This window comes from Platichthys flesus, chromosome 18, assembly GCF_949316205.1.
Source record: "Platichthys flesus chromosome 18, fPlaFle2.1, whole genome shotgun sequence".
NCBI classification, from domain to species: domain Eukaryota; kingdom Metazoa; phylum Chordata; class Actinopteri; order Pleuronectiformes; family Pleuronectidae; genus Platichthys; species Platichthys flesus.
This window is the reverse complement of record NC_084962.1, coordinates 4,978,807-4,991,854: the sequence shown is the minus strand read 5'-3', so window position 1 is coordinate 4,991,854 and position 13,048 is coordinate 4,978,807. Positions and strand designations below refer to the sequence as shown.

The 13,048-nt window shown below is 41.9% G+C and overlaps 1 protein-coding gene across 2 annotated transcripts in view; it reads left to right on the top strand.

Moving 5' to 3' along the window:
- disp1 (dispatched homolog 1 (Drosophila)) overlaps positions 1 to 13,048 on the top strand; it is an 88,599-nt gene that overhangs the window by 51,204 nt on the left and 24,347 nt on the right. Inside the window, exons 1-2 of one of the 2 annotated variants that reach the window (XM_062411718.1) lie at positions 3,511 to 3,753; positions 9,971 to 10,715. In XM_062411718.1, coding sequence (XP_062267702.1) covers positions 10,012 to 10,715 — 704 coding nt within the window. In that variant the 5' untranslated portion in view covers positions 3,511 to 3,753; positions 9,971 to 10,011. Of the gene's footprint in view, positions 1 to 3,510; positions 3,754 to 9,970; positions 10,716 to 13,048 lie in introns of those variants that run through there. The other variant, XM_062411717.1, reaches the window with a different exon arrangement.

The following is a 13,048-nucleotide window of genomic DNA, read 5'->3' as shown; positions in this document are numbered from 1 at the left end:
TTAAAACTCAGGTGAAAGAAAATGTTCACTGTCTATTCTGCTGTGAACTGCATGGCTGTCCAACTTTTGAATATGTCACAAACATACATATTTGCAATACTTCCTGTACCTGTCACAAATCAAAAGCACTCAAGCGTTTCTGTTGACTCAATCCATACGTTTTTTTAACAAGGCTTGATTGTTATTGCAAGACCGGAAGATGCACAGCTTCATACAGTAGTGTTCTGGCATTTAGTTGAATACAGTACCCGACCTTTATTCAAGGTAAATACAGAATTTTTACCAGCAGTACCCTATTAGACACGCTGCCAGTGTGGACAACACACAACAGCGACATGAAGCAGATCCACAGCGAAACCACAGCCAGTGTGTCCCAAGCAGTGAGGGAACCAACATCGAAGGCTTTCCAGATAGAGCTGCCTCTTGTGCTCGACCTGCTGGTTACCTCTGATCTAAAATATATCCCTTGGTATCTATATGCACAAAATCTAAATGTTACTTCTTTTTCAAATAAAAGAGAATCACAATTCAACACAACAAGCTCTACACAACTTATCAATAGGGGGCTATTATCATTAGAGAAAACTACAAAGCACTAAATGGCCTAGGCTTTGACTGCGCCTTGGGGCCATCTGCGAGTACCTCACCACTGCAGATGATTACAGCTGGCTATATGAACCATGTCCTAATCCTGGTGGACAGCTGAAATTAAAGCCAGGTATGGCCCTCTGTCTTCCCAGCATTCCCTGTAGTGAACTTCCTCCCCTGCTGAGAGGAATCAGTTGTTTGTGAGCAAAAAAAAAATTCCAGAAGAGTCTGTAGTCTGTAAATATGAGGCACTTCTTAAAGCAAATCAGGGGCCACTGATGGAACTGCCAGATCAAAATGATTATTTTCCATTTGGTTCCTGCTTTGTTTCCCGCCTGAGATCAGAATTTGTGTGTGAAACTTCCAACTTTGCAGACCTTATGTGGACTTGTATCTTCATAGTTATTTCCTGTTCATAACCTCTTAATCAAAGACATAAGTAATTTTACTCTATACGGCTTGACATAATAGACAACAGCAGCAACAGGACATAAAATGAACACACTTATCTGACCTCATTTATCACTTGAAATACTTTCTTTGCGGTAAACTGGTATCTACAATCATATGTTCTGAAAGAGGGTTGAACTTCCTGAAACTCTTTAAAAAAAATGCATTTTTGTTCATGAACTATCAAAACTCTGAGTATGAACTGTGGCCTGAACCTGGATAAAGAAGATAGTTAAATGAAACGTATTAAATTCAGGATTTATTGACTTGGACAGTTCCACCCTCTCTGAGGTTTGATTGAACATACTTATCCAGAGCATTTGTTGCCTTGGGTAGGGATAGACAGACGAAAGAGAGCATGTTCAAATAGTTATTAAACTAAACCTAGAAGAGGAGCCAACACATCTGAACAGTAATCTATAATTTAAGTAAACCGTGTGTGTGAAGAACGGGTGCAGCCATATTAAGGAATTATGTGGTCGAATGTCTGATAATTAAAGGATGTTTACTGTGACTTTAAGTAGGGCTGTTGCAAGCCTACTGTGGTCATTTTGTTAACATCAACTCAATAGAATAAATGCTATCCGACGCTCCTGTTTGATCTACTGTAGTGTTTGTCTCGTAAAAAATACTAATCTTATCTCGGGTCGGATTTTGTCTCCTATACTGGGGACTGTGATTAGCAAACTACAAGGTTTAGGGGTTTCATTCAGGACTCTGCCTTTCAAGTCAAAATGTTGAACCTTAATAAGAATACTCTAAATTATCCAGGTAAGATACAGATTTAGCTCTGCTGTATTGAACAGCCTGTCCATTTTGTTTTGACCGTAAGCCATCTGCAATGTTATTGAGTTTAATGAACTTAAAATTTGACATTTGGAAGAATATAGTTTTCAGTGTGATGATGATTTTGTATGGCTACCAGGGAATAAGCACCACCCAATAGTTTCCTTGACAAAAAAGCCAATGGAAATGTTTATCAAGGCTTTAGGATAATTGCGGGAAATAAATATCACGATAATGACTTCCATGTTTGGTTCAGGAAGCTAATCTTCGCACATGTACGAAGCCTAAAAACAGCACCAGAATTACATCGCCAATGTTAGGCTACAAACAAACTATACCACAGTCACATGACCTACTCGTCACCACTTCCAACTTATAATTTGATATTGAATGCTTGCATATTTTGCAAGAGCCTTTCCCTTGTAAAAAAAAAATATTTTTAAGAGCGGGGGTATAAACACAACAAGGCTGTAAATGTAGACTAGTGAATGGCTAGTTTGAATGTATAGCCACTTGTTGTAAAACTGCCTTTTTAAGACACATAACATAAGAAAGCCACAGGTGGGTTTGTTACCAATTTTTTCATGTTGTAGTAAAAATATTACTGCACGTGAGCAGTTAACACATGGCTCTGGCAGCAAGAACCATTATTCTACAGTTAGCTAGTAGCTCAAACGGTCAAAAGACTGGATGTATTTCACACAAAAAGAAATGTCTCAAAGCAATTTCGTGTAAAGGGAGGAATGCGACAAACCTAATTGGCGACGCACCGGACACACTTGAAAGTAAAGGGATGCTCCATATTTGACTGTTTGCGTGAATCCTGTATTAAGCGCTGAAACTGTTATTTAATGTTAAACGATAGTAGTTGGATTAGCTTTAATTTACTATGTAATTACAACAACTAACGAACTGATCACGTTGTTCTATATAACTATTTGATAGCTGTTAACAGTTAATCTGTTAAATTACAAAAAAAGGGAATTGCCCCTGGCATCGATCAGGCCAACGGTTCAGGCAAGTTAAAAAAAATTATACCCAACCCTAAGTCTCTTTTAGCCCTATGTTGTCCAGCTTCTTATTTAAGGCACGTAAAAGCATAACATAGTCATAGTGACATTGTTACTGATGTATTTCATCTTGTAAAATTGGGAAATAAACACAGACCTTATTCAGGCATCTAAACAGTAGCCTAAACAGTAAAAAAAACTGTCCAAACTTGTTGCCAGGTTTTATTACGTATTCGTGCAGCATGAACGGTGTGTTGAAAATAAATGGAAACCTCTTCACCTGTTCATTCACTTATGCACATGTGGGACTGTCCACATCCTGATATCAGATATTAACAGTGTATATTAATAGTGGACCTTTATGTTTGTATTTATCTGTATATACTAATGTATAGTTGTTAACACTCCGGTGTTTTTCTGAGGCTTGTTGTAGATGTTTTCCTTGGAAGATTTTTGTTGAAGCTTTGGCAGCGAGAGGGTTAAAGCTCACCGTGTGACCGTCCTATCAGTGCTGCTCCTCGGTGCAGTCCCAGCCCACCGCCTCCTCCGTCCCTCTGGAGAGAGCCGCGGTCTGTGTGTGTGTTTGTGTGTGTCTGTCTGTGTGTGTGTGTGTGTGTGTGTGTGTTTGTCGTCCTGGCAGGACACACTCCATGAGAAGCATCTGTCTCTCTCTCTCTCTCTCTCTCTCTCTCTCTCTCTCTCTCTCTCTCTCAGAGACGTGTAGCTGCCTTCTCCCCGGGCTGCGCTGTTTGCTTAAGAGCCTCGCGGATATTTTAACCCAAAGTGGAGGAGTCCAGTCCGTGTGTGTGTCCGTGTGTGTGTGTCAGTCGGTGAGTTTCCTCTCTTGGTGGATACGAAGCGCCGCGTGCTGCAGATCGCCCGGCGACAAGAACCGCGCAGGAAGAAAGCCGAAAACACGGTAGGATACAGGCTGAATCCCGGCTGCTCTTCTACGTGTCCATGTTCTCCCGGCTGTTTTAAAAGGCGTGGGAGTGGGTGAGTGAGGATCACGGTGCGGGTTCGTGTGTTGGGAAGTTGCGGGGAAAGGAAGGATCTGGAGTCGTGTGCGTTCCGGCTCCATGCGTGTCCTCTGGTTGCGTTTGGATGTGAAGCTAGAATATGTTAATCTCTTCTAGAGCTGATGTTTCTACACTTAAAAAAGTAGCAGGACCACAGAGTAAATGAATAAAAAGATATGTATCGTCCGAAGGGACTCATTAAAGGAGAGTGTATAACAACTTACTCTTTGAAAACCACACATTTTTATTCAAAGGAACAGCTGTTGTGAACTTCTTCGTGCACATCTTTACCAATTAACCTTGATCCATTGACTAGCCCAACCCTAACTTAGTTCAGTATGAGGGCGTAGGAGGTAGAACGGGTCTTCCACAAACCTGAAGGTCTGCGATCCCATCCCAGTCTCAATCCCAGTCTTCTTTATTCTGCCTGCCTAAGTGTCTTTGGGCAAGATACTGAATCCCCTGGTGCCAGCAGTGTGTGGGTGATAAAGTGGGTCACATCGATGCACTCTGTGTGTGAATTGGTAATTGGCCACATTTTAGTGGTCATCAAGACTAGAAAAGTGGTTTATAAATACAGACCATTTATTACATAGTTGCTATTATGTCGTGCTCATCGAGAATCATCATCCGTTCTTAAAAATCAGCCAAAGTTAAGTGAATTTACCACTTATTCCAGAATCTGATGCTGTTTTTACGTTATCATGACTTCTTTAGTCTGAATGATGATGCTGATGTAAATATGAGGCAGGGAAGGTTTTCGTTTTTCATTTGATTGTACATGTTTCTTCTACTATTATTACCATGTCTATTAGTACTATCTTATGTAGTAACAGTCCTAAATCAATCAATCAAATTTAATTTGAAGAGCACATATTTACATCTCAGAGTTTCGCTCATTGGGCCTTACAAGGTGTAACGTCCTCTAGACTTCGCCCTAGAGAAGAGACAAAAACAAACTTGATCATAAACTTTAAAAGTGTTTTAGTTACATTTGCAGCATCTTATGTGCATGCAAGGTGTTTTAACATAGTTATAAGGAATAAGTTAATCCCTCTAATTCTTACTTTTATGATTCAAATGTCATTGTATTTGACATCTTTGGGTTGATGATGATACGAGCGGCAGGTTGACTCAGTGCGTTCCTCTCATTTACTCGGAGACTCTGTGCTGTAGCCTTGAGCCAGCACCATCAAATTGGTATGTATAACATGCCAGCTGTGAAAGAGAAGCGCCCTCAGGGGGTCGAATCTGCACCATATCTCTCCTGACAACCAGAGAGTTGTCCAAAGAAGCGTACCTCGCAGGGACGCCTGCCTGCTGTTGTGTATGTTGTTATTATTATTATTATTAGAAGCAGCGTGTGGTTATTAACCGTCTCTTGACTGATTCCTGGTAATTGCCACCTATTAGTTTTAATTAAAGGGATGCAGGATGCCTCGTCTTATGTTGCGTATAGCTGCCTGTCGCCTGAGGTCTCTCTATTTCTCTCACACCCCATAATCATAAAGTTCACATGAAAGACGGTTAAAAAAGCGCTTCGTCATCACCTGCACTCAACCCAACCTGGAATCAGTAAAAATGTGGGTTTTTATTCCACTTTTTGGGGTTATTTATAAGTTTAATGGACCGTAAAAATGTTTTGTAACAATGCAGATGTGCAGTTTTTAAAGTTGCAGGTTTTTTTCTGAAAATAAGACACACTTCCACATTTGGACTCCAAGACAGAGTTTGAACTGTCGGATTTAACTGAGAGTGATGATGTGTGAAGACAAATGCGACAGTGAGATAAAAAAATTTAAGGAAGGAAATCTTGCTTCCACTTAATATCCCTCCCTTGCTAGCCAGCTTAACTTTTCTCTTTTGTTGCCGTTGATTACTACCAGGCTACACTCGCTGAAGAGCTAATGTACTTTAATTCAGTTATTCCGGCTCTGTAATCAAGCTATATTTGCATCCTGCATAAATAGATGGAACTGTGGAAGGTGCCGTGTTTGAGCCTCGGTTCCAGTCGTCTGTGGTGTCAGCTTTTATTTTGAAGAGAGACACAAGAGTCTGCCTATGTCCACACAGACCATCCTAGATGTCTCACCTGCCTGTCAGCGCTCTTCATCGGTGTATGCACACACACAGTGTTGAGTCTGAATTCCTTTCCCATCTAGACGTCAGGAACACTTGGCTGCACATTTATGATACAAACCTTATTCTTCTCCTACGGTTTTAATACTTAATCTCCATGAATCCTTCCTGGTTCCTTCCAGCCTCCTTCAGTCATTACAGGCTCTTGACAGCTGTGGGAGCCTCACTAATGGCTTCATCTGGACTTCCCTCAGCACTCCGCTATTCTGAGCACTCGGAGCTCCGGAGTCATTCTTCCTCTACTTCCTTTTTCTCAGCCCCTCACCCCCCAGGCACCCCTGACCCAACGGGTCTGTCATGCTCATGTTTCACCGCTCACTCATGTGGAGGTGTCACAGAGCACATTGGTCGCATACGCAGCACGCTTGAGGTCGGATGGGAAAAACAGGCCAGTGTGATGTATCGCTTGGCGCGCAAATGCAAGTGCATCCATTTTGCGGCAAAATATTTTTCAGGGGTCACGACGCATAGGTGAAATGAAAACCTGTGTTTGTGTGTGTGCATAGGTTTCATGGAAGACTAGCTAAGGTTAAACTCAAGGTGCTTATGTTACTTTAGATTCAACTATAAAATAATTGAATCCATCCATTTTCCTCAGTTTATCTGAGGTCCGGTCAGGAGTCAGTAGTCTAACCAAGGTATTCCAGATGTCCTTCCCTCCAGCAAAGCTTCCTTGCTCCTCCTAGGGGAACTTAAGAATCCAAGTTCTTCAACAAGACGAGGTCAAAACCATGAATCTGGCTGGGCCATGTAGGTTCATTCCACGTTTTCCCCATATACACATAAAGTTGTATACATTGCGTATTTCTCCTGCTGGGTTGCTGACAGTGTTGTCAGCTGATGTTAATTTGGCACAACAACCGTAGTTTTTGCTTTAGCTGTGTGCGTTCCCACAACTGGGATGCAGAACTATGCATAACACCTGACATTTGATCTGAGAGTATTGGAGCTGCTAACAGTGAGGAGTAACATACCATGATGATGCAGAAATAATTGTTTGTGCCAAATCTTTTGAAAGAGCAGCAGCCAATGGGAAAAGTCCTACACCAACTTTCTCAATCATGCACATTCACATTTGAAGGGGTGGCAAAAATATTGTTTAGTTACATGTTGCAGATGACCAAATAAGATATATGACCTCTTATTCATTCTGAAGTGGCTCCAGTGACGGTGACTGAGTGGATATTGTGACGGCACAAAGAAATCAGTCTTTACAGGATATGGGTGCAATGGACCACAGTAATCCGTTTAGGTCTGCAGCATCTGAAACATTATCCACGTCATCAGCCTCCAGGTCAGGGTCTTATCTCTTGATGGCATCACAGATAGTGGAGTCTCGGCTCTGTCTTCACGCCTCAGAACTGAGTTATCCACAATTGACCTAGAGGCAAACTCAAATATATGATGTTTTTAAGTTCTACACTAATGTATTACATCTTCATAATGTCAAATAGTAGCAGTCGCAGATGTGATCTGTGCTCACTTCAAACATCTTGACTTTTTCTTTAGTAACTGTACAGTGGTTAGACCTTTCAAGCCAAAACCATTGTTCAAATGTGTAAGAACATTTAATTTGTTTTAAAGTCACAATTTACATTACATTTTTTGTTCTTTAATTCACCCAAACTTTGAGTTGCTTAATCTACCTTCCAGTGTGATTCTTTGCTGTTTTCCTCAGTTTTACATCATTTTATATTAAAAATATCTTTGGGTTTAGAATACTGCTGGCCAGACTGAACAAGGCATTTGAAGATTTCCCCTGGCAATCTTATAACAGAGAAATGAACTGTCATGCCCAGATCAGGTGATGTGTTATTAGACAATAGACATCCATAACATTAACTGACAATTTCTCCAGACATGTTCATCATTAAAGATGATTTTATAGATATGGAGATATTTACAAAAGGCCGTCGGTAGAATCTGGTCAAGGATGTTGCGTTTGTGTGCTGTTTACATCTTTACCACTTTTCCACAGCGGCTATCCGATCAAGCATTTTTCACCCAGCCTACTCCATCTTGAGCTTACATATTTTAGAGGCTTAACAGCTGATTATATTCATAAGTGTTTACTCTACTAATTATTTTTGTCAAATAGCAAGTTATTTTCACAAGTGTTGACAAACGCATGTTCCCAGAGCACAGTGTGAGGTATTAAATGTTTCCTTTATCCAACCATGAGTTTAACGCTGAAACATTTATAAGTTAGTGTCATATAGGAGATTTGAATCCACATTTGACAAGCTAAAGTTTCTTCCTCTGTGCTGCCTTGACTTGTTGTGTGGACCTTTCTTTGTGGTTACACTGTATCCACTTTGAATCGCTCGCAGTTTTCATTCATGGTTTGAGTCCAGATGGAAGTTAAATTACAGTTGTGATTTGGTTTCATCCAGTGTTCCAGATTTTCTTCTTTGGTTGGTGTAATAATTAGGTTTGCTCTGGTCAGTGGTTAGAAAGTGGCGCTGGTAAATCGGTTGACAGACTTTTTTTAGGGTTCGGTTCTTGGGTTCATAGTTCCTGAAATGTCTGTGTCTTCGGAGCTCAGTCTGAGAGGAACCAAGAATTAAGTGATCTGTTTTCTGGTTTAATGGCCTAGTTCTCCATTGACTGTCATTTTTTCTTGGATGTTTAAGGTGGATGTTCAGACTTATGCAAGGCCTCTATGCAGTGCGTGCCCTCTCTCGTGTGTTCCACCCTGTGCAACTATAGGTCATGGGCTCTGATCTAGCCCACCCCACCTCGACCCCACATTACCTGTGAAACACAACTCAGCTGCTTTTGATATGCATCAAGCACATCAGAGCACAAAGCTGCGGATACTGTTTTTTTGTCTCTGCTCTCTTTCTCCCGAGCTTCACTAGACTAGCCCACGGAATCTCATTTTAACATCCCCTTATCCTGTGAGCATTTTGTAGTTCAGACAAAAGCATCAGGGCTGAAACTGTAGCATCAGGGCTGAAATTTCTCAACCTGGAACCCTTTCCAAGGCAGGACTGATTCATGCTTTGTTACCTGCAGTATATGAACACAGCCTGTTCGTGCTGGGCCCTTTCATGCTGCATAAATCTGAATTTCCCACGGGATTAATAAAGTATCCATCTATCTATCTATCTATCTAAATAATAGTGACCTGAAATCAGATAAGTTTCTTAAATGAAACTGTGGCAATTGAAGAAGCCACCGGGGTCTCCCAGCAACTCTCCCTGGTTCACATGGAGTAGCTCTATCGAAAGACCTCCACAGAAACGTATCTAACTTTACTGGGCCGATGTCTTTTTACAGATGTGTCTCGTTTAAGCTTATCTGGTGAAGTGCATATTTTTCACTCTCTTTCAGTAAGTGGGTCAATTTCGTGCCAAACTGGGCATTGCACAAGCTCTAACTTGTGTGTTGGCAAATTTTAAAATATTTCAAGGCCGTCTCTGTCCTCTCTCACCTGTTGCTCCTCATTCTGAAGACTGGTGCTTTTGAGTTTAAGAGAGAAAAAAAGAGAAGGCTGTTTTACACTGAAGGTTTGATATTTATTATTATTATTATTAGTTAATTACCAGATGAACAGATCCCACATGCACACAGAATTTTACCTACACTTCACCTGGGTGTTTCAGTCCAATCATCATCTGTCCTCTTCTCATACATAATACTTTTATCTTATCTTTTTGGGGATTGTGTGGAACATCTATTCAGATCCTCCTTTATGAATTTTTTGTTTGTGTATTGTATCAGTATCGAGGATATGTGTGTGAATAACCTGTTCTTTTCATTTAATAGATTTTGATCTGAAAAGAATGTATCCCAAAAATAAATTTAACATTAAGAATTTAATTAAATATTGTAATACACTAATCCTTTTAGTTTTCACTACCACCAGTAGCAACTTTCTGTTTAACTTGGCATAAAGACTGGAAATGGGGGGGGTCATAACAACATAAGCTTTGCCTAATGGTGTTTCTCTTCACTTTTCTTCTTCCCTCCCAGAGGAGTGACAGTGTCCCTGCCAGGCCCGCTGGGAGAGGACCATGGCCCTGAGTGATGCGAGCGGAGACCCTGTGGCCTTCAGTAATGGAAGGCACCATCCCCTCGGCTCCAATGGCAATGCCCCTTCAAACACCTGTACACTTGTCAGCAACAGCCAGGACCCTCTCACAGCTGCCTGTAGTAGTGACTGTCTCTCCGCAGATGGCGGTGAAGACGTTACAGTAAAGGACGTAGCATCTAAAGTGCAGCAGAAGCAGCAGAAACCAGTAGTTGTCAAACGAACAAATAGGCTTAGCCAAAACAGTGCGACGGTCAAACAGAACGGCTCCCTGAAGAACCTTCCACCTTCCTCCACTGCCTCCTCTTCCTCCTCCACCGGCGCCGTCACAGACACCCAGAAACTGTCCGACTTCCACCTTCCCTCCACCCATTCTTCGTCCTCCTCCTCATCTCCTCTCCAGCCCCCACCACTCTGCTGCCAGCACTGTCACTTCCACTCCGCCTTCTGCTGCCCCTGCGGACAGCAAGAGTGCCCGCTCTTTCAGAATCCAAGCACAGGCACCGTCCCCGGCTCGGTTCCCCAACCCGGGACCACTTCATCCTGCCCGTGCTGCGCCTCTGGCTGCACATACTCCCATCCCCACTCCCATCCTCCTCACTCATCCTCCCCTCTCTGTCTTCATCACCACCATCACCAGCGCTGGCAGGAGCACCTCCAGAGTCATCCACATGCAACTGGAATCAGGTACGGGGAAGGGGAAGGAAGAGTCTTTCTGATGTGTTTGTGTGTGTCTGTGTATGTGTGGATGATTGTGTATTAAGCGCAAACGCATCACCAGTTTGGGCACTAGGGTCTTTCCCACAACCTGCTCCCCTGAGGGATCATGCTGGGCCTGAGACTTTGGAGGAGGTGGTAGCAGCTCAGAACACAATGTTTTGGTTTTACCGATAGAGGCCTGATGCATAATTTAACCACTAGTTGATTACATGCTTTTCACTGCCATGTTAAAGGAATAACACCAAGTGATTATTGGAATATTATTGCTCATATACTGCTTAATGTCTTGACCTAATGGTTTTAACTTATATACATTTCATGAGCTTTAGTCTGAGTTAGTTTTTTTCTGTTTTAAGTTAAAGTGTGTCTTGATTTTTGTGCTTCAAATTGATTGCAGTAGCAGGTTTTGGTTGAATCTCAAGCTGAAGCTCTAAATCAACGCATCAAGTGTTAATCTGTTGATTTTTTTTTTGGGGGGGGGTAAATAATTAATATTTAAGCTAAAAAAAGATAATGATGAAAAAAAAAAACATTTGAATAAGTCACTTTTAGTCACAGTTATGATAGAGATTCAGATTTGTTGATGGTGTGTAGACCATTGAAAAGGTTAGTAGGGATCACCTTGTTTAGTCTTTGATTCAAATTATTTCAGTTTTTCAAATGTGCCTGTGTCCTGAATGTTCCAATGTTGAACACAGGCTTCTAGAATCATGTATAGTCCACTAACAGTGTTTGGAAATAGGAAGTGGGTTGGAGTTCAAGTTTTGCCCTTTGTGGTTGACAATGAGGACCCTGGTGTTGTTATACTGACGTTTTTGGGGACTTTTTATGGCTTGGGTGCTCAAACCTCCTGGCTGTCGGGATACAAACAGCCAAAGCAAAGTTTATCCACCAGATGAGAAAGGAGTTTTCCAAGTTTTTCTTCAAATTATGTGAAAACTGCAAGCAAAGCACACACACACGTATACAAATGTGGCGACCATCCCTTCTCCGTTCAGAAGTGAATGTTAGCATTGAACTCATTGGTTTGCTAACTCTGCCTACTTTCCTCAACTGATCCATATTTAGTGAGTTTCTCTTTTACTCCAAAACCACAGGCCTTCCACCGCATTTGAAACTGGAACCATTTAATGCCTTGCATAATCATTTGCATAATCCCGTATTTACCATCTCCACGGAGCAGGGGTGCAGAAGGTGAAAGCTTTGCAGCAGTAATTATTTACTCATGTCAGCTCCTTTTTTAACAGTAGCGGCGCGTTGTGGGGAATCTGAGAGATGAGACTTTATTTCTCCTCATTTACTCGATGTGGAATTTTCCTGAGTCAAATTAAGTCGGATCTCCCCTCATAACCATTTCATTAGACAGAGGGGCATTGTGGGTGGTGCTGAAAGATGAGGTTTGTGTAACCACAGTGGGTATGTTCACCAAACCTGGTGTGCACACATTAAACCCTGGGTGGGCAGAGAGAGGCAAAACAGTATTGTGTTGCAGGCATCTTCTCCAAGCCCTCCACTACTCGGTTTGTTTTTTCTTTCTCAGATTTTCCTCCTACTCTATTAACACTCATTCTTTCTTAATTCCCCCCTCTCTCTCAGTCTGTCCCTCCCTCCTCCATCTCTTGTTCCACATGAGAATGGGGAGCAGATGTGGCGTGGGATGTATGCGTCTCTAATGTTGAACTGCTCTCTTATTTACCAAACAGGTCGCTCTTGTTCAGCAATGACAGGTTTGAATTACAGGGCCTGGGTTTGCTCCAAGACTACCCAACTCCCCCCTTTCCTGTTCTGTGGTGTTTAAGTGTGTGCATACGCGTGCGTGTGAGTGCGTTTGCGTGTGTGTGATGCTGAGAATAGACATATAGGAAACAATATACCTGCCTCGGTTGTGTAGTTTTGCCCTGAACCCAGACATTAACAAAAAAAACTTCAGACCTTGTCTCCTTTTTTTCCCAGTCCATCGCCCCTTAACTGACGGGTGCTGGCGTTTGCTACTTAAATATATCTTACACAGACTCACTCACACACTCACACATATACACACACACAAACCATGGCCTTCTATATTCCTAATACCCCTGATAATTTGAGGGTATATAGTCAGACAAGATGGTGTCAGATATCGGTTTGATCTGCCTCAGGGCTGTGATTTGCCAGATTAGCCGTAGGATTACTTCTGTGATCACAGCACACTTATGTCTAATGCACACACACACAGTAATAAGTTGTAACATTAGCTCTTCGCGGAGACCGTTTTATGTGTGTTTCACAACAGGGGGATTTTTCCTCAGTTCTCAGCTTCG